General features: G+C 38.1%; 1 protein-coding gene across 3 annotated transcripts in view; it reads left to right on the plus strand.

Moving 5' to 3' along the window:
• Positions 1-20,832, plus strand: part of ATP8A1 (ATPase phospholipid transporting 8A1) — a 245,376-nt gene that overhangs the window by 166,430 nt on the left and 58,114 nt on the right. For all 3 annotated transcript variants that reach the window (XM_084625418.1, XM_084625417.1, XM_084625419.1), the window contains 6 exons: positions 50-222; positions 7,021-7,204; positions 7,306-7,416; positions 17,226-17,300; positions 17,428-17,550; positions 20,592-20,670. In XM_084625418.1, coding sequence (XP_084481544.1) covers positions 50-222; positions 7,021-7,204; positions 7,306-7,416; positions 17,226-17,300; positions 17,428-17,550; positions 20,592-20,670 — 745 coding nt within the window. The remainder of the gene's footprint in view (positions 1-49; positions 223-7,020; positions 7,205-7,305; positions 7,417-17,225; positions 17,301-17,427; positions 17,551-20,591; positions 20,671-20,832) is intronic.

Genomic DNA, 20,832 nt, shown 5'->3' on the forward strand with positions numbered 1-20,832 from the left:
CAACAAATAGAATTAAAAATAATTAACATGTATATTTGTTGTGTAACAGGGAACAAGAGAGACCCTAAGTCATCATTGCAGTATTCTTGGTGATGCTTTGAGGAAGGAAAATGACTTTGCTCTTATAATTGATGGTAAAACACTGAAGTATGCCTTGACATTTGGAGTAAGACAGTATTTCCTGGATTTGGCTTTGTCATGTAAAGCTGTTATTTGTTGCAGGTAAGGCTTGAGGTGTGTTCTTTTTTTCTTTCTGAATATAAAATACTATCCAGGAGTAGACTTGTTTCTGGCACCAGTCTTATTGAATACATAGCTAGCTAGATAGTTTAACAACATATGAGAAAAGAGAATATAAAAGGTCAAAGTCAATAAAGATTTTATAGAAATAAATTATATATTATAATATATTGTTTGCATAATATGTGATTGTGCAGTGGAAGAGGGTATTGTAATCCATACTACAACACGGAGGAATTAACAAGCAAAACAGGAGTCCAGGATCTGGCTCAAAGATAGCTAGTGTTTACCCAAAATAGGATAGGGTCAACAAGATTCAGGCACTGATCTCTACAGGGTTATCTATCCACCTTTAACTCCAGCTGCTGGGTCTTGCGTAGAGATCACTTCATAGAAAAATTGCACATGAGACAGCTTCTAAGACTTTTTATAAGCCTGGACTAATACCCAACAAAAAGTGCAAAGGAAATACATGTTTTGTTAAGACCTTTTCTTCACAATCAGAGCCCATTCTCCTGATCATGGCCATAAGTCTATTGAGATTGGTAGCCCACCATAACAAGGGGACTCGTTCAAGATCAGAGAAGCATCAAAACATTAACCTAGAGATAAGAACAGCTTTCTCTCTTGGCTTCCTCCAAGGCCCATACGACCAGTTCTTCTTGAGCTTTCTCCTGCCTTTCCAGGTTACTTCCTGATTCTTATGCACAGATGCACATAGATGCAAAGCAGCCAGTCCCTGTGTTTGCTATCGGTGCCATGGAAACCCCATGGCCCCTATGGTTCAGTTTCTCCTCCAGCCTGGACTTGCTGGTCCATGACTTGGGTGGTAGATTCCATTATTTCAGCTATCAATAAATAAGTATTTAATTGATCTCTTCTTTAGTCTTAATGAAAGGTGCCTAGTGCTCCCATCACTTCCACTGAGGTCTGTAGTTGCCCATAGATCAAAGGCATGTTTGCTGGCAGCAACCAACACCCTATAACAATAAAAAAGTGTCAAAGTGTTACCAGTTTCAGTGTTTGAGTTTAATGAATACATTTAAGTCATCTAAGATCAATTGATCTTCTTGCTTTCTGATTAAGTATTTAACGTCATGTAGATGAAAAAGGATAAGAGTTATTACTGTAAATAATCCTGAGATTCCACCAGGAATAAAATGGAAGTTTGTATATTTTCATTCCTGAATCTTTTTTTAATCAGAAAAAGTATTTCCATAATATTTTGGCCTTAAATGGCTTTAAATCTGGGAATACAAAGATTGGAAGTAATATGAACATACGTGTTTGAGTAGCATCTGCAACTTTATTAGGAGTATTACACCTAAGAGCAGGAACTCCAGGAGATGAGGGGTAAAGTATAAAATACTCATCCTGTGATTCATGAGGGCATTTTGTTAGGAATGCTAGACATTATGTGAATCACCAGAGTAACAGAACAGATTATTTGGTGGTATCCACCAAATAAGAATTTAGATTACTGGGACTGGAGGGCTAGAGGTATCAATTGGGATCAAGAGCAAAATGTAAAATATGTCTAAAATCCCTGAAAATAAAGTGTGAGCAATGTGCAGGGGATAATTATTTTTTCAGTTATTTTTAATTACGTTCTGATTTACATTAAAAAGTTTGGTTCTTTTTATGTAGATAATTTTATGCAGTTTCTTCATATTTTTCTGAGAGGGCTTGAAAGAGAGGGAAAAAAGGAATAATACAAGAAGGAAGCATCTATGCTGAGGCAGCAGGGAATTTTTTTCCTCTGTGAAACTAGACTATGAATCATCTGTCATGCTCCTGTAAAAAGGAGCCTGTTTTAGCCTTCTGTATCAATCTTTTCCATGGCAGGACAAGCAGACTCTCCAGACTTGGCTGTGAGGCATGCTTCCAGTTGAGCAGAGGGAACATTTTATTAATACCAGCAGTTTGTGTTGGCAAAGAACTTGGCTAATGCATGCATTCATAAAAACTTTATTTCACTTTTAGTAGCTGGTTCATTTTTTTTAAACCATCATTAACACCACCTTTTACTCTTGTAAATTAACTAATATAAATAATGTGCCTCCACTGCCCTAATTCACCAATTTTACTAAATTTCTGTTGAAAGAGAGGGGATCTGTCCTTCCCAGAATCTCATTAACTGCCACAAAGATATCATTTTTCCGGTATAAATAAGAATAATTCTTTTTTGAGGGCCTCTCAGCATTCCCATCCTCATGAATCCCTGGGCCTTGAGCTTCCAGAAACTTCAGTAAACTGTGTCCTTTAGGGTTGCAGGAACCCCATCATGGTACTGAACTTTTGGTGCCTGGTATTATATAAGGAGATGCAGTGTTTAAACTTAGCATTTCACTTCAGTGCTAGATTTCTGAAATTGTGCTACAGTCTTTATTCAGTTGACAACTCAGCCCATGTTCCACCTGGGCCGTACTTCTCACCAACCTCCCATGAGTAGGAATACACAGAGGCACTCTAAGAAAAGGTTCACACATCTATTCCACTCAGATGTGCATATGCTCACCACACTGGAGCCAGAGAGTTTTCTGAAGCAGTACCTTTTGCAGCAGTCCATGCACCCTGTATTTCCTTGTGGCCTCTCCCAAAGCTATATGAGGGTGGTGGCTGCCCCAGCTCCCCTTAGTTTCTTCTCACTGCCCATGGCCTGAGTCAGAGATCCCCATGTGATTTACCTGACAGTTTTTCTTCTGTGTAGATAGCTAGTTTAATTTTCTCCTTATCTGTAAAGAGTTAGCACCTGTTAAGTTTTCATTTATATTTTAAAGTGTTTTAATACTGTAGTTAGTTTTCAGTGCTAAACATCATTGGTATGCAGCACTCAAGAGGCTTTGAGCACTACCTGTTGTACGAAGTGTCTTTTCCAAATAGAGACCTGCATGCCTTGCTGCCTTTATACCTCGGTGAAGGGTACATTAAGGAGAGGTCCAATATCTGCCACTTGTTCAGAAAAAGAATGCAGATTTCAGGAGACTTACACCTCAACCACCACCTCATGAAGCAGGTGATGAGACTTGCTTGGCTCTGGGCCTGACTAGTGATCACCCTGCTTCCTGTGCACAGACTCCAAATGTAGCTGTGGTTGTCTCAGACAGACCCCTGGACTTGGCCTCTTCTCCTTGGAGAAAGAGAGGTCAGTGTTCTACAGGGCCTACCCAGAAAATAACTCATAAGACAGACCAAGGTGACTTAAAGTCGAAGAAAACTTCTTCTTTGAAAAAGGACTCAGGACACCATCAGGATTCAGCAGGTACTCCGGATAGAGCTGGACCATCTGTCTCCCCAGTACTGCAGTAGGAGGATGTCAGTACAATACCCTTGACTCTGGTACAGTCTGCAGGATGACCATTTAGTCTAGTACCAGTGGACACCGTTACAGCAGCAACATTTCTGGTACTGACAACTCCACGAACTTATGGATCAGGAAAGGAATTGCTGTGCCTCTTTGTCTCAGACTCTCCTGTGGTTCATGAGTCAATTGCTTTATTGGCACCTCCTTCAGTATGGGAATCTTCAGTCTCCTCCGCTCTGATGCAGAGATTGTTAGTGGTACTGACGCCAGTATCATCTAAGAAGTATAATAAGGGCTCAGCTCCTTCTCCAGTACCATCTTTGGTATTGTTACACACTGTGTTGGCACCAGTACAGTTTTCAGATGCCATTCAATCTTGGGCACTACATCGGCACTGAATGCTGGTACCAGAACAATAATTGGCTTGGGTAGCAACTCCAGTCTCTACCACCATACTCACTACAAGTTCTTTCCCAGAACCATCTCAGGAGGCTGTGCCATCAATGTCTCGTGAAACCTTTATGATACCAACTACCATACATGCCTTGGTGCTGATGTTAACCTCTTTACAATTGGCAAAAGATCTACCAGGTCGCCTAGTAGCCCCAATAGGTGTTGCACTCCCCAATGCTTACTGATCACTCACAGTCTGGTTCATTCTACTGGTTGTTTGCTGTCCCTCTCTTGACACAGATGGTCTAGCAAATTTTCCAGATTGCCTCCAGAAGGGGAGCATTGGTCCCTAGAGTGGGGCTGATCGTACAGCAGGGACAGATCACTGTGGCCCAGCTCTTACTGACTCCCCATGCCTTACACTTTCCTTCAATGGCCATTGTGTGTCTGGTGTGTCTCCTATTCCCCAAGGTCATGATCATCACCCCACACTAGGGGAAGGTCATCTGAGCGCATGGTGACAAACCTTCCAGAGCCACCTGTTGGAAATATGGAAAGATACTGTTCCCCCAGAGCAGCCCATGCTGCAGGAGGAACCATTGCCTTCGGAACCAATTTTATTGCAAGACGATTCATCTGAACCCGTGTTCCTCCTTACCCATGACTTAATGGTCCCAGACAGTTGATTTTAAGTCTCATCAGTAGCTTTTGAGAAGAATGGCTGCATCTTTGGGTATACAAGCTAAGCTTGAACAACAAAACACACACTTTTAGACATTTTCCAGGTGTTTGCCCCTCCCTATTCGTGTAGCTCTTCTAGAACTGGCAAAGACCTTATGGCATATGCCAGCCTTTCTAGCCTCTACAGCTAAGCACGTGGATAAATGCTATTTTGTCCCTATGCAAGGCTTTTAGGGTTTTAATTCCCATCCTGCCCCAAGCTGCTTAGTATTGACAGCCACTAAGGAGACATTGTTCCAAGGGAGATTTAAATAAAGAAAAAGACACCCAGAGGCTTATCTTGTTTGGGAGAAAATAATTATTCCACATTCTCTCTCCAGATGCATGTAGCAAATCAGCAAGCACTGATAGTTAAATAGGACTTTGTAAACTGGGATGCAATTAACTGAAAAGCTACTGGAGAGAAGGCAAGAGAGGAATTTAAGGCTTTCCTGGGTTGGCTAAGACACAAGTCCAATCTGTTGAATTCATAGATTTATAGATTCTAAGGGCAGAAGGAATGTTGTGATGTACCTAATGCTTGATGGCCTCTGCAATAACAATGAGGCGAGCTTCCTGGATACAGAACTCAGGCATAGCTACAGACATTCAACAAACTATTAACGACTTTCCTTCTGATGGTTGTTACTTGTTTTTGGATAAAAGTGATGAGACCTTACATTCTTTTAAAGACTCTAAGAATGCTCATAAGGGTCTATACTCCAGCCCCCAGAAGGTTCCAATGCATATCTCGACAACTTCAATACTGCCTATAGTATTATAGGCAGCCTTTCTACCAATCAAGGCAACCATATTCTCAAAAAAGAAACACAAAATCGCGAAGTCAGACATGGAAAGCAGCCCATTTGCATTCTCTTTCAATGACAGCAGTAAAGTCATTGGTGATCTTCCTACCACCTTGTCCCCCTGACCATTTTGGGGGGTGGATTATCCCATTTTCTCACTTTTTGGGAATCCATAACAATGGACAAATGGGTCCTAAACACTCTGAGACTTGGATATTCTAGAAGCAAGACTATGCCAAGATAATTCTTATAGCTCCAGCATGGTTGAGACAATGCTGGTTCTCAGATCTTCACAGCCTCTTGATTTAGGCTCCAGGGCCTCGGCCTCCTCTTCCAAACCTACTATCCCAATAACATGGGCAGTTATTGCATCCAGTCTTGAACAGTTGGTACCATACAGCATAGTTGTTGAGTGGCTAGATCAGGCAGAGAAAGACTTCTCACTGGCAGTTCAGAGGATGTTCTTAACAGCAGAAAACAACCCATTACATCTGCTTATTTAGCTAAGTGGAAGCAATTTTCAATGTGGTCTACTCTCCGTGGTGTACCTTCCTCAGAAACTAGGATTCAGGACATTTTGGAGTACCTGATATATCTCAGATTGTCATGTCTTTTTCTGAATTTTCTGAGAGTCCATTTTGTGGCCATCTCAGCAATTCACTCTCCTCTTAGGGAAGATTTTCTAGATTTTTAAAAGGTGGTATTTGTCTTTCCCCAATGAAGGATTCTTCACCTTAGTATTGTGTTCGCTGCTTTCATGGGCCTTCTGTTTGAGCCAATGGACACCGGTTCCTTGCCTCACTTATGTCAGAAGACATCTTTCCTCATAGTGAATATGTCAGCCAGAAGAGCAGGTAAACTTCATGCTCCCCTGGCAGGCCCCCATTATAAAGCTCAGCAGAAAACAGTAGGACTCCTGGCTCAGTACAAAAATTGTTCAGCGGGAGGAGGCCAGCAACTGCAACAGCAGTGCAATAAAGAGTAAAACAGTATAGTTGCATAGTTAAAATGTTCATTCCTTGACTTTTTTGTAAAATTAAGATTCCAACATCTGTTAGCTCAACAATGTTGCCCACTTTTAGTATTTATCTATTCCTGTTTTTCTATTTTAATATGTAATTTTATTATATTACTATTTGTTTGTAAAATAAGCACATTAAAATATGTAAATAACATGTAAAACATATCTAAAACAGATATAAAATATACAGTGGATCTAAGTTAACACTGCTGTGGGGACTTTCCCTTTTACGTTTTCTGAATTTTTAATATTTTAACTATACAGCCTTAATGCTATATTAATGCAGATTTCTGCATTTCATAACAGGTATTTTAGTGATGTTTAGCATATGTATGGGAAATCCAATCCTACTCTAACCTTGCTGAAAAATCCTGTGAATGTGTCTTTGAGGGAGGTAAAAATAGAATTTCAATGACAGATACTGTATTTAACCTACTTTATTGCCCTAAAGCAGAACAAAAAATATTTTAACATAATGTGCATTCAGAATTTCCATGTCAGGATTTTTCTTTTTTCTTTTTTTTTTTTTTTCAAAGGGTGTCTCCTCTTCAGAAATCTGAAGTGGTAGAAATGGTAAAAAAACAGGTTAAAGTAGTAACACTGGCAATTGGTGATGGAGCAAATGATGTTAGTATGATACAGACAGCACATGTTGGCGTTGGTATTAGTGGAAATGAAGGGCTACAGGCAGCTAATTCTTCAGATTACTCCATAGCACAGGTAAATCATTATGCTGTAAAACATATTAAAACAGAATACTTTTATATCATGTAACACTGATCAATGTACATGTTTTTAAAGATATTTTTCATTCTTTGCAGTTCAGATATCTGACGAACTTGTTGTTGGTTCATGGTGCTTGGAACTACAGCAGAATAGCTAAATGCATCTTGTACTGTTTCTACAAGAATATAGTCCTTTATATTATTGAGGTAATGGTACAGTTTATCAAATATTAGCCTTTCAAATGCTTTATTTTTAAAGTATTTCTTAAGTGTTCAAAGATATTGCATGATTTTCTAAGGGAGTTTAAAAATAATTTCAAAATTATCACTCAAAGTAAAGATAATTAATAATGAATGGATTACTTTGTTTTAAATTGGATTTCATTTGATTTTGTTATGAAAAAATATATTCTCAGTGAAGATCTTTTTCATTTACTTTTGGGTATTAATATTGCATTGTTCCTATTAAAATGATCTCTGTATAACAAATCATTATTTCCCTTTCTGCTCCAAATCAGGCATAGTGAGTATCTGAGGTCTAGTGTCCTGTACCCCAAGAGACTACCTATCTACCAAGCTGTTGACTTTTCTGGGGTCTGTCTCTCTGTGGGGTTATGTTTACACTTTGAACTGGAGGTGTAAGTTCCAACTTGAGATATATCCACACTTGCTGTGATCAAGCTAGTGCACTAAAAATAGAGTGTAGCTGTAGTCGCAGAGAAATTTGCCACGTCAAGTACATACCCATCCAAGATACTACAGATGTACTTGGGGTGGCTAGCCCTTCCCACCACCACTACTTGTGCATGCAGCATTTCTATTTTTAGCATGCTAGTTCACTCAGATCTAGCGTGGATATGTCTCCTCGAGCTGGAAATTACACTCCCAGCTTGAATTGTAGACATATCCTCTCTCTCTCTCTTGTTTTTAATGGAAAAATTCCAAAAGCTCTCGGTTTCATCCCGATGGAGAACGGGAGAATTTCAAAAGTCTCAACAAATTTTGCAGGATTGGAAAAATGTTTCCCACTGAGCTCTGATACTATATACACATATTGTTAGGGATATTTGCACTTTCATGTGCAACTTTAATTTTGGCATTTCGTGACTTTACAGTGCTTAGCTTTGCAATCCAAGCATTGTTTTAACATAATTCTTGTATGAATTATTATAGAGAGAATTTTTTATTAGAATTTCTATCTCTCCCTCTCCTCCTTTTTCCACAACCTTCCTTTGTTTTTCATTATTTCTCTTCCTGCACCTTTCATCACATTTTTCTCTTAAATGAAAGAGAAACCCAGTGATGTTTACATTTAATTCAAACTTCTGAATAAATTTGTTAGTCTCTAAGTGCCATAAATCCTCCTTTTCTTTTTGAGGATACAGACTAACATGGCTGCTACTCTGAAACCTGAATTCACAATGTTTGTGTGGGTCAAAATTAGGAAAAACAAGTTTGTCCATTCCAAAGCACAGCCAGTTTGTTTGGGGTTTTGGGGGCTTGTTTTTTTTTTTTTAACATACATAAGATACAAATGTATACTATTTTAATAAAATGTTAAGTGGGATTACATTTTTAAATAAAAATCCTTATTTAGTAAGAACTGCAGATGGTCATCACTTGCAAAAATCAGACCACTTAAATTAGATGCCTAACATTTGACCCTCTGTGTTTGAATATTTGCCTTAATTTCTGCTTTTTTTTAAAAAAAGCAAAAACTTTATCTTTTTGTTCTGGCTTGTCACAAATAGCGCAGCTGTTGGGGAGTTTTAACTTTATAATTTTACTTTATAAAATTTCCTTAAACTTAATTGGATGTGTATTCTATTTAGAAGAAAATATAACAAAAAGAACAGAGTGAAAAATTCAGGAGTTTGAAAAAAGGTCCAAAAGAAAAATTATAATGAAAAAATTAAATACAGTCTTATCTACAATTTTCCATTCATAAAATATGTTTAAAATGTTACAGTTGCAAAGTGAAGCACTCGAGATTCTTTGGGACTAGCGGTTGCTCATCATCAAAATCAGAACATACATTTAGGTGTCTAACTTTTAAGCATCAAAATTTGAAAATTTTAACCTAATTGGTACATTAATTCTATGTATAGAGCCCTGCAAATCTGCTGATATCCGCTTTATATCAGCAGATAGGGATATCTGCAGACCATGTTTGTGGGTGGATGCAGATCCAAATTTTCTATCTAGAGCCCTGCAAATCTGTGGATATCCATTTGATATCCACGGACCGTGTTTGCGGATCAAATGGGTGGATACAAATTTTGTTTCCATGCAGGGCTCTAGCTATGTATCTTATTATTTACTCCAGAGAAAATTAGTTACTGATTTGTACTAGAAATGTGCAGTTCTCAAGTCTTAATTTGAAAATGCATTGTTAATACCTGTTAATGTTAAACAAAATATATATATTTTGTTTAATATTTAGAACTAACTGAAATACACTGTATATTTCTTTTTAGTTATAATAACATGTAATTTTTAAAAATACATAATGAAACTGTATGTGAGACAAGATCTTTAGATTAATTCCTATATTCCCAACTTTTGCCAGGTAAAACATCTTTTGCGGATGTTAATGACTAATGTCAATCCTGTGAATTAATAGACAGAAAAATACATCACTGAATGTGTCTAGCAAGGACAACTGCCAGGCTTGAATCTCTCTTTTCGGTTTTTTGTACTGATCAGGCATGGGAGCAAAGAGCTCAATGACCTCTTGTAAGCTGCTGTTTAATATGGAGAAATACTACATCAGGAAAATGTGAAGCATTTGCTGCCATACCTCTTGGAACTTAAAAAATAATACTATGACAGGCAGATCTGAAAGTTGCTTTAAAATGAGTTTTTATTGGTTGCTGTGGGTTTTACAGATAACCTAGTAAAATCTGCCTTTGTATTTGTTACTATTCAGTAATACAGATTGTTATAGAATAGTAATTTTAACTTAATCTAAATATGAAGTTTCATAGTAGGCATCTGTGCGGTGATATAAAATAACGTCTCACAATGGCCTTGATTTAGCAAACTACTTAAGTATGTGCTGAGCATGAATAGTATTACTCATGTGCTTAAAGTTTAGCATATGCTTAAATGCCTTACTGACTCAGAGTTTAAAGCAACACCCCCATCCATCAGTTAGGGTTTATTAGCACTTAAACCCTATTTATAGGAATCCATAAGTGGTCTGTAATAACTTACTCCAGTTTAGGGCCCTGATTCTGCAGGTACTTCAGCATGTGCCTACCCTTAAGCATGAGTACCCCCATTAACTTTAGTGGTTCTACTAATGTGATTGAAGTTAGGCATATATTTACGCAGCTTGCTGAGTAAGAGTTTAAGGCTTTGAGTCTATATTCAGTCCACTAGCATGGATCCCTAGACCAGTGCAGAGTCCCAGACTTCTTATAAGCATTGTGGGTCCATGTTAGCAGTTCTTAATGCAGAATTGGGGCCTATCACCTGATTGAGAACTCAGCTCAGATTTTTTTCTAAGCCGTACCACAATTTTATGTTTCTAGATTTCAAAACATGGGGTAAATCCTGTTCCCATTTAAGTCAATGTCAAAACTCCCTTTGACTTTACTGCGGCCAGGATTTTGCCCCAGTTTTTTAAGATATTGCATGTTGGCTAATAATGTGGAGCACCTGTTTTGATGTTTATTAACAGCTTTAAAATAATGACTTTATAAAAGATGTATATGGAAGCTTTTTCTTTTAAATTGAGACAAAAGAAATTCAAAACAAAAAATAGGTTAAAGATTCTAAGGTTCTGGCTTAAATTGAAGAAAGATAGGAAATTAAATTTCATGTGGAAGCCCGATCTTAATTTCCCAGTTTACACCTATGGGTTGCAGTTGATACAATTTTCTATAAGAGCTTCAATTATATTACATACATTATAAGTTGCAATAGAACCCAACTTGTTCTTTTTCTGCACTGCAACTATTCACACACCTTTTAACTGCGATCTTTCACAAACTACCAATAATTCACAAATCTACCTCTCCACTCCTGACTTGTCTTCCATCCAGTCCGCTGTCTTAGCTCTCTGACATTTTCTCCTGCACCTATGCCCATCAATTTATACTGAACATCATTATAACTGAACTCATTATTTTCATTCCAAATCCCTCTCCACTACCACCTTTTCTTAATCAGTTAACATACCATCCTTCCTTTCACTCAGGCCCATAACCTGGAGCTTACCTTTGACTCCTGAGTCCCTTGCTTCACACATCTAGACAATCCGGGCCGTCTTTAGGATTTATGGGGCCCTACGCAGTATTATTAAACTGGTGCCCCTATGCCCGACGGCAGCCCGAGCTCGCAGCCCGGTGTGGGGTAGGGAGGGATGAGACAGCAAAGGATAACGAGACGCCCAGCCCGCCTCACGATGATGGAGAGTCACAGTTCCCCTCAGAGACAACCTCCCCCCCCATCCCCCCCGTACACTCTCCAACATGCAGAGTGGACATGCAGAAGGTACCTAATTAAAAGCACTAAATTTGGGTATAAAAAATTTTTTTGATGTGCCCTGAAGTTTGCCAGACATTTGTTTGCAAAAACTTTGTAGTAAGGGTGAGTCAGCTGTCTTGCTGAACACAACATTAAATATTATGGAATACATGATGCAGGTCTTCTCTGTTTTACATTTTCTTAATCAGTATTTCTAAGCTGATTTTATATTTTAAATCTACTCTTAAGCCTTCATAAAGTAATCATTCCAGATTACTAAATATTTAACTCACTGAAACAAAGACATTATTTTAAATTAATCAGTCACAGAGGTTTAGTGTGTTCATAACAATGTTCATTGCTTTTAGAAAAAGGGAACACTAATTTACTTTGTGTGATCTCGATAACAATAGACATGTTTATGAAATTTCACCAACTTTAAAAAATATGTTTCCAAAGATTTTAGTCATAACAAAGAATTTTTTATCTTACTAAGGCACTGATTTTGCTGGAGGGTTCTTTTAAAACTAGTTCATCGGATAGTCAGAAGTAACGAAAGGGAAGCTCTTTGTCCAGCTATCTGGAAGGAAAGGGGTGTTGTCCATTTAAGGGCTCTCTTCAATGTGGGGGTGGAGGGAGAGGGGGTGAAGGGAGAAAGGGATGGACAGAAAGGACAGGAAGACTTTGGAAGCAAGTTTTTCTTACTACAGTAATTAAAATGTGTATTTTAGATAAGGGTGGTCTTTTGAAGGATTTATTTAAAAAACGATATGTCTGAAGATCCAAGCATTTAAAGCTAAAGATGATTGTGCATCTAAAAATCTATGTAAGGATTTTTTAGAGATGAGATTTTATAATCTTCACCAACTAATGAAATATTTTTAAAGCAAATATTAAACTAAGGCCATGTAGACTGACATGTTCTGAGTAAATATTACAGTAATGCACAACTGTTTTTGTCAGTAAATTCAGAAACTGACAGTATGTACCTGGGGTTTGGCAAATGCCTGTTAAATGGCTCTTTAACAGTTTCAATATTGTGCTAATAGGTGTGGCAGGCTGGAGGCTTTTTCACTTTTAACTACTAGATCCCCTCCGAAGGAGGACTCACCAGGTCTGCCACTGGGTCAGTGAGCATTCTGCCCACAACACACTGACCGTGTCTCCAGTGGCACCACTGGAGTCTGGTTGCCCTGCGCTGCTTCCTATACTTCTCCCTTGGGTGTACCTGCATTCAAGGGTTGTCCTCCATCTCCCAGGGATACACTGTGAGCGGCAGTCCCAGCACTTCCTCTGCGTCCTGTGTGTTGGGCAGTCTCCTCAGGACAGCCGAAGTCTTCCATGGGTTCCGGCTCCAGCAGCGGGCTGGAAGCGTCTGCCTCCCGCAGTGGCTTCTGCTCAACTGAGCTGCAGGGCCCTTCTCTTATACTTCCAGTTTCTGCCCCACACTTCTGGTGCAGCAGCCTAGCCTTCTGGGTTCCGCCCACCAGGGGCGTCTGGCTCTCCCTCACTGTCAGTCTCTGAGGGAGGCCATGCCCTTTTGCTACACTAACATTTCCTATCATTTTTCAGTATTTGATTTTGCAACCTTAACATAATTCTGTGTAAAAAGAAAAGGAGTACTTGTGGCACCTTAGAGACTAACAAATTTATTTGAGCATAAGCTTTCATGAGCTACAGCTTATGCTCAAATAAATTTGTTAGTCTCTAAGGTGCCACACATACTCCTTTTCTTTTTGCGAATACAGACTAACACGGCTGCTACTCTAAAACCTGTCATAATTCTGTGTGTGACACTACAGGGGGAGCTGGTAGCTACCTATATATTTTGGATTCCTAATGCCTAATTACAACTTTTTTGGAATGAAACTCCTTCATTGTATGCAGTAGGCCTTTGAAGGGGAAATCCTAGAGGCCAAAGAACTACTTTTCCTTGTCTTATGAAATTCCATTCAGGTTTAGGTGAGAACTTTTGAAAATAACTGTTTTCCTGTGCACTGACTGAGACAGGGATCCCCGGGGGAAGAAGTAGCATATAATCATGTAGTTAAAGACTGTCTCAGAACACAAATGCACAAGGGAGTAGAATTAAGGTTGTCATGGCATCCTAAATTCTGGCATTTCCTGGCTTTCAGACGCTTGGTTTTGCAATCCAAATACCATTCCTTTAATATATGTTTTTTGTATATATTTATATTAAACTGCAACAATGACTGCATAGCACATTAAGCTGGTGGGAGTGGGCGGGTACCATCGACAGGTTTGCTGGATGAAGGTGTGCACCTCTTTAAGGGGTAGAGAGACATGGAGTGATTTTGCAACAGCTGCAGAGCAGGTCAGCGTGGGGATGTTGACTCATCCCCCCAGATGACCAGAACTGTGCATTTGGGACAGGAGAAGTTCTCTTTCACATGGACCAGGTGGAGCAGCACCCACCCTTTCACATGTGGAAGTGGTGAAATATCAAGTTTGGTCAGGATCTGCTGTGGGCACTGCACTAGTTGCTCCTTTCTCGGGGAGCTGGGAAAGAATTTTTTTCTCGCTGCCAGATTGCCCTAGGCAAATTAGGGGTTTTTTCGCCTTCCCCACGGCACGTTTGGAAGTGGGAGAGTTTGCTTGGGGGCGACCGCAGAACAGGAGTTAAGCTATGACGTCACAACGCATTATGTTGATGTAGGGTGGATGTCCAGTGCAGGTACTCCATAGGGAAGGGATACAGTGATCCCCTAAATGGATTGATAAAGGATTTAAAGCAGGGGGGGCAAACTTTTTGGCCTGAGGGCCACATCGGGGTTGCACAACTGTATGGAGGGCCGGGTAGGGAAGGCTGTGCCTCCCCAAACAGCCTGCCCCCCCATCTTCCCCCTCCCACTTCCCACCCCCTGACTGCTCCCCTCAGAACCACCAACCCATCCAACCCCCCCTGTTCCTTGTCCCCTAACTGGCCCCCCAGACCCCACCCCCTATCTAACCACCCTGCTCCCTGTCCCCTGACTACTCCCTGGGACCTTCTGCCCCTAACCAACCCCCCGGGACCCCACCCTTCTCCCTGTCCCCTAACTGCCCCGACACCTATCCATACCCCTGCCCCCTGACAGACCCTCTGGGACTCCCACGCCTATCCAAACCCCCCCCCGCTCCCTGTCCCCTGACCACCCCACCCCCAGAACCTCCACCCCATCCAACCGCCCCCTGTCCCCTGACTGCCTCTCGGATCCCTGCCCCTTATCCAACCCACCCAACTCCCCTCCCCTTTACCATGCCACTCAGAGCAGCAGGAGCTCGCAGCCCAGCCAGAACCAGCCACGCCGCCACGCTGGCCAGTAGGAGCGGCAGGCCAGAGCATTGGCAGCTCTGCGAGGTGAGGCTGCAGGGGAGGGGGGACAGAAGGTGAGGGACCTGGGGCTAGCCTCCCCAGCCGGGAGCTCAAGGGCCGGGCAGGATGGTCCCATGGGCTGGATGTGGCCCACGAGCTGTAGTTTGCCCACCTCTGATTTAAAGAAAATATTCATTAAAGGAGTGGAAATGGGGGTTTGGGGCTTCTATGACTGGAACATCAGAAAGCCAACCCCCCCCCCTTCCTTTATACCCCACCTTAACCCTCATTTGGTGGTGGGAGGGAATGGTAAGGTCTCAGCAACAGGTGGGCTGGGAACCAGAATGCGAAAGGGGGAGGGCTGACACAAGCCCCCCAGTTATATATTGAAATGATCATGGAATTATCTGCACTGTACACATTTATCTGCTAGGTACTTCCACATCGTTCCAGCAATGCCAGACAACAGAAAGAGAGCCTCATGTATTAATGCAGTAAAGTGCAGTGGCTTTGAAGTCTTCATTACTGAAAAACAATTTGATTTTATAAATTCACAGAAATATATTCACATAGTCCATACTTGAAAAATCAAAAGTCAAAATATGCTACATAACAGACATTATTAAAATCTGGCTTGTCAGCTATCATACACTGTTGTTCAGGATATGGGTTGGTCTGTTTGCTTGTTTTCAAGCAATAAGTTGAAACATTAACCATATAAATAGCAAACTGAGTTTAAGGACATTAATTAATAAAATTAACAAAAGCAAGGAATTTCAGCATTAAAACTGTCCATAATTTATCCTATGGTATGATTTTTGTGTCCCATATTGTTTCAATAACTGGCCACAACAAGTAAATGTGTTAAAGATAGTTTTAGTTTGAACTTCTTTGCTGAATGGTTCACAATTTTGAGATTAATTAAATTTAATTTTTGTATGCTAATAGTTGCTACTTTGTTTTCTTTTCCATCTCATGAATCAGATATTTGTTTTTATGTGTTCAAGCATTCCCTCCTCTCATGATAAAAGAAGACCTGTTTGTTCACAGGAACTGGTCATCTGGAGGCCAGCCTGGGTATATACTGATAAATGGTAAATTTGTAGCAATTCATGCTTCCATAATGAGGTTAAATGAAACATGAACTGTGACAAAGTCTATGCCACACTGCTTCTAAAATTCACTTGACCAACATGTCAAGCTTTTTTATTAATCTCACTGCTGATTCGCTATCTGTACTGATTCGGAAAGTTGGGTTTAGTTTTGTTTCCTCATTAAATTTAATATAATGTTTTATATTTAAAATAGTAGAAATGTTAATATTATAAGCTGCCGAACATTTATTAGGTTATTTTTCTGACCTTCTCATAAAATAGAGAGCCTTAAATTGTGAATAGAAATATTATTTAAATGACACTTAATTTTTACTGTTAATTTATATTTTAAATTGTATGTGATATAATGACTAAAAATATAAGCCCCAAATTCCATCAGCTCCTGATTCTTCATTACCTTACTTACGTTGGCCAGTACCTTATTCAGTGAGTACTCCAGTACTGAGTAAAGTACCAGCTAAATTAAGAATGGCAGAATTATACCCTAAAGAATCTAACTTCATGTGAATCCATGTGCAGTAAGAGATAATACTAATGTGAGAACAGTTTTCTAAAATACTCCTCTCCAGTACTCTAAAGTACTTTCAAGTAAGGTTCAATTCTTGATTTTTCTGCTGTAAAGCCTGGTTGTACAATGAGTGCCATGCGGGGGAAAAAGGCCTACCCATGCAGTTTGTAGTGCAAAATCAGGGCTTAAATACAAAATTATAGGGCAAAATTATTTGAACTAAAATATTTCAGTGTGTTATATTCTTTACTATTATTCATAAGAAAGTTACATTTTAGCTGTAGATATAAACACAGTTACATGAATAAGTCTCATATTATGTGAGGCACATCAGTGTTTTGAAACTGGCTTTCTTTTAGAAACAGGTTCAGATTTAGTCAAAGAAACAGAATTGCTAACATATGTGACTAGTCATTACCCGACATACTGCTCTGAACAAAATATCAATTGAGATTTATCAGTAATTTTCAGGGTTGAAAAATGTTAAAATATTCAAACCTATTTAGCGAATGTCCTAAAAACATCTCTTTAATAAAGCAGAGCTAAAATGTATTTTAAAACTCTTTGTAGAACATATAAGTCACATATCTCTCTTCCTTTTCAGATCTGGTTTGCTTTTGTTAATGGCTTTTCTGGACAAATTCTTTTTGAAAGATGGTGTATAGGTCTTTACAATGTGGTAAGGTTTTGGGTTTTTAATGCATTTAATTCCTATTTTGTTCAACAATTTTTATTAAAGTCTCTTGATTCTTTATGAAGTTTTTAGTTCTCAAGCTCCATGATACATTTTTTGATTTATATGTTAGATGTTTACAGCTATGCCACCACTGACTCTTGGAATATTTGAGAGATCCTGCCGAAAGGAAAATATGCTGAAATATCCAGAATTATACAAGACTTCTCAAAATGCCCTGGACTTTAACACAAAGGTAGAAGACAATTGCATTAAAATTAGAACAAACTTAAACATAATGCACGGTGGTTATCCATTTTATTCCTGTGCCATATATTCTCATAAAGTTAAAAATGGAAGGTTTTTTTTTATTATTCCCATCAGTCTTCAGTGACTGGAAATCATTGTCTATGAAAAGCACAAATCTTATTTATCCAGTTTTTTATATACTGGCAAACGTTATTTTAAAAAACGGTTTGTTTTTTGACTGCTGATAATAAAGCTGTCTCCTTCAGGCAGAAGTGATTTGTCCTTTCGGTCCTCAAATCTTATGTACTTGAACTGTTGTGTGGAAATGGATTACTGACCCATGTGGAGATGTAGAGCAAAGGACAATAAGAGCTGTCATTAAATTGGTAGGCGGAGGAGCCTTATACCATTCTTCATTAATTTTGAGCTATGAAAAAAACATACTAGTCCTGTTTTAACAAGGAATTTAAATTGTGTGTTTGGAGTTAGCTTCAAAGAGATCTATGATAATACTGGTGGAAAATGCATAGTGTCTATATTGCAAAGACTAGTTTTTTTAAAATTGGCAAAATTGAAACTGAAAGTTGGGCTTGGTTTTAGAATAAATACAGTTTCTTGCAGATTTACACAAATGGAAAAATAATGTAAATAAAAGAAAGGCAAACTGAAATACATCTTTGAAACTGTAATTTTATTAATATAATGAAATTTTTAATTACAAAGTAAGTAAATAATAAGTTTGTATTTTATATGCCATAGAATAGCACGAATCTGAAAACTCTTTTTAACACATACACATTGATGTGCAGCACCTTTCAGTTGTTATGCTGATTTGATTTATATATATATATACACACACACACACATGTTTAGGAAATCTCAGATAGTTTAAGTATACATTGTGGTAACCATTATTAAAGATAGAGACATCTAAGTTCTCAATTTATGATTAGCAATGTCTCCATATATTTGGTAATATATACTGTATGATATAATGTAACATGGTCAGATCCCCAACTGATGTAAATTGGCATAGTTCTGTTTAAAGTCAATGGATTTATACCTATTTAAACCAGTTGAGGAATTGGTCCACTATATATAATGTAACATTAAGTTCTAAGCCATCTTTGTTAGGACTACTATGTGAGAATTTTCTCCTCTTACTCTTATTTTTTTTTCCCCCAACCAAAACTGAAAGTGGTTGGTAGGAAATATTTTTAGGCAATCCATTGTGTCATTGTAACTCTTTTAAAAATATATATAAGAATTGTGTTTTGGTCACATGATCCATTAGTATGGTTGTGTTATCACCTTAATATGATACTAGTGAGATTAATACTGATAGAATTCTAAAACATTCATGTATGTATATAGGAATTATATTAATTGATATTATTACTCTTTCTACATACTGTAATGATCAGGACATATTTTTAGTATTAGTAAATCATTTCCCAGTAGTTCATATTATTTGAGACTTTATTTATAAGTGGACAAAACCAAAAAGAATCCTGGTAAAAGTTGTGAAAAATCAAATGGCATGCTAAGTAATGCCTCTTGAATTTTCAGTTAATTAATCCAGAAAGACCCTTAAATTAGGTCAGTTATGTCCATATGTGATGCGTTTCACAGAAAAAAATGAAAATTTATAATTTTATTCCTTATTTAATCCTTCAGTGTTCAGGGTTGTCCAGGACTTAAACACACAGCTCTCGTGGAAATTGTGTGGCTATATCCCTTGCAATTTTTTGCAATGTTATTGAGGAAATGTCTACAAAATTCTTAACTATAAGCAGAACAGTTGGTGTGAGTTCTGAGTGTAGAAGAAATGGAATCATTGTTGCACTGAATGATGATGCGTAGGTTTATTATGGTAAAAAGGGTCAGGGGTTATGAGGTCATGACAGAGGTTAAAGGATTAGCATGTGACAATAAGTATTGGTCAGGAAAATGGAAAAGTAGAACTAATTTTTCTTGCACCCACCTGTGCTTTCTGTCAAATAAAAAATTGTGGTAATGACATGGCAAGAAGGAGAGACAAAGGTTAATGAGTAACACAAGTTCAAATGTGCAAAGTATTGGAGCATAAATTGGATCATACAACCCAAAGTAGGTGGGTAAGCTAACAAAGGACTTTGAGTCATAGTGGAAAATTTTGTGAGGCAGGCAACTTCATTTCTCTTGTTTGAACAACTTAAAACTATTAATACATGTCAGTTTTGTACAATAAATGTTATGTTTGTAAAAAGCATTTCCAATGATAAAACACAATTGTTGTCCTGAACAAGAGTTCAAAATCCATTTTTCTTGATAGCTTAGTCAATTCTTTCATGCCTATCTACAATATGCTATAGAAAGCACCAATAGTATATTTATGCTTATATAAATATACAGCACAGTTCCTATGAACAGTATTTGTCTTTCACAAATGATAATAAATTCGGTAGTAAAATTAGAGTAATTTAGCACAAATGTAACAGTTTTCAAGTTTAATAACTTGTCTCTGTCAAATAAGGAAGCAGTATGGAAAATTTATTATGAATTATACAGTAAGAAGAAATCCAAGAATGATGCTTTTTAATTTCAGTTTGTATTTTATTTTGTATCTGAAATATGTAAACTAGTTTGTATAGAAATTTGAGTTTAACGGTCCTTTTATCCAAATTGTGTATCATGTGAGAAAGGTAAAATGAAACCCAAATGCTAAAGTAATTTTTAGAGTATTATCTAAGAAATGTAATGTTTGTAGTTGTCTGTTTTGTTGCGTATTTTTCAGCATAATCAAAATACTGTTTTGTATCTATTTTAAAATTTTACTGATAATTGTGAAATTTTAAAGTGACAGTAAGCACCTTTTTTGAAACATAAAAATAAATATATGACCCATGAAGGGCTAAGAGGCAGAAAGTGCCTGTCATTTATATCGGTTCACAGTGGTGGCCTGACAAAAACACTTTTTGTGACTCTAACTCAAAGATAAAAAAAAGGTCATGGTTCACAGAGCTAGTTTACCGCAAATGGTTCTCATGGATTTTTGTTTTCCCTTAGGTTTTCTGGGTTCATTGTTTAAATGGCCTCTTCCACTCAGTTATTCTGTTTTGGTTTCCACTAAAAGCCTTCCAGTATGGTAAGTAAGTAAAATAAATACAAACTCTGAAAAGTACTGTATTACTTTACTTGAAAAATAATAATTTCCAAGATTACACTAATAAACACCAACAACGTTACACTATTCCATTTTTATGTACTGTTTCTAAAACTAAACCAACATATGCAATCTAGAGATTTT

The sequence above is a fragment of the Lepidochelys olivacea genome, assembly GCF_965140295.1.
Source record: "Lepidochelys olivacea isolate rLepOli2 genome assembly, chromosome: 4".
Taxonomy (NCBI): Eukaryota; Metazoa; Chordata; order Testudines; family Cheloniidae; genus Lepidochelys; species Lepidochelys olivacea.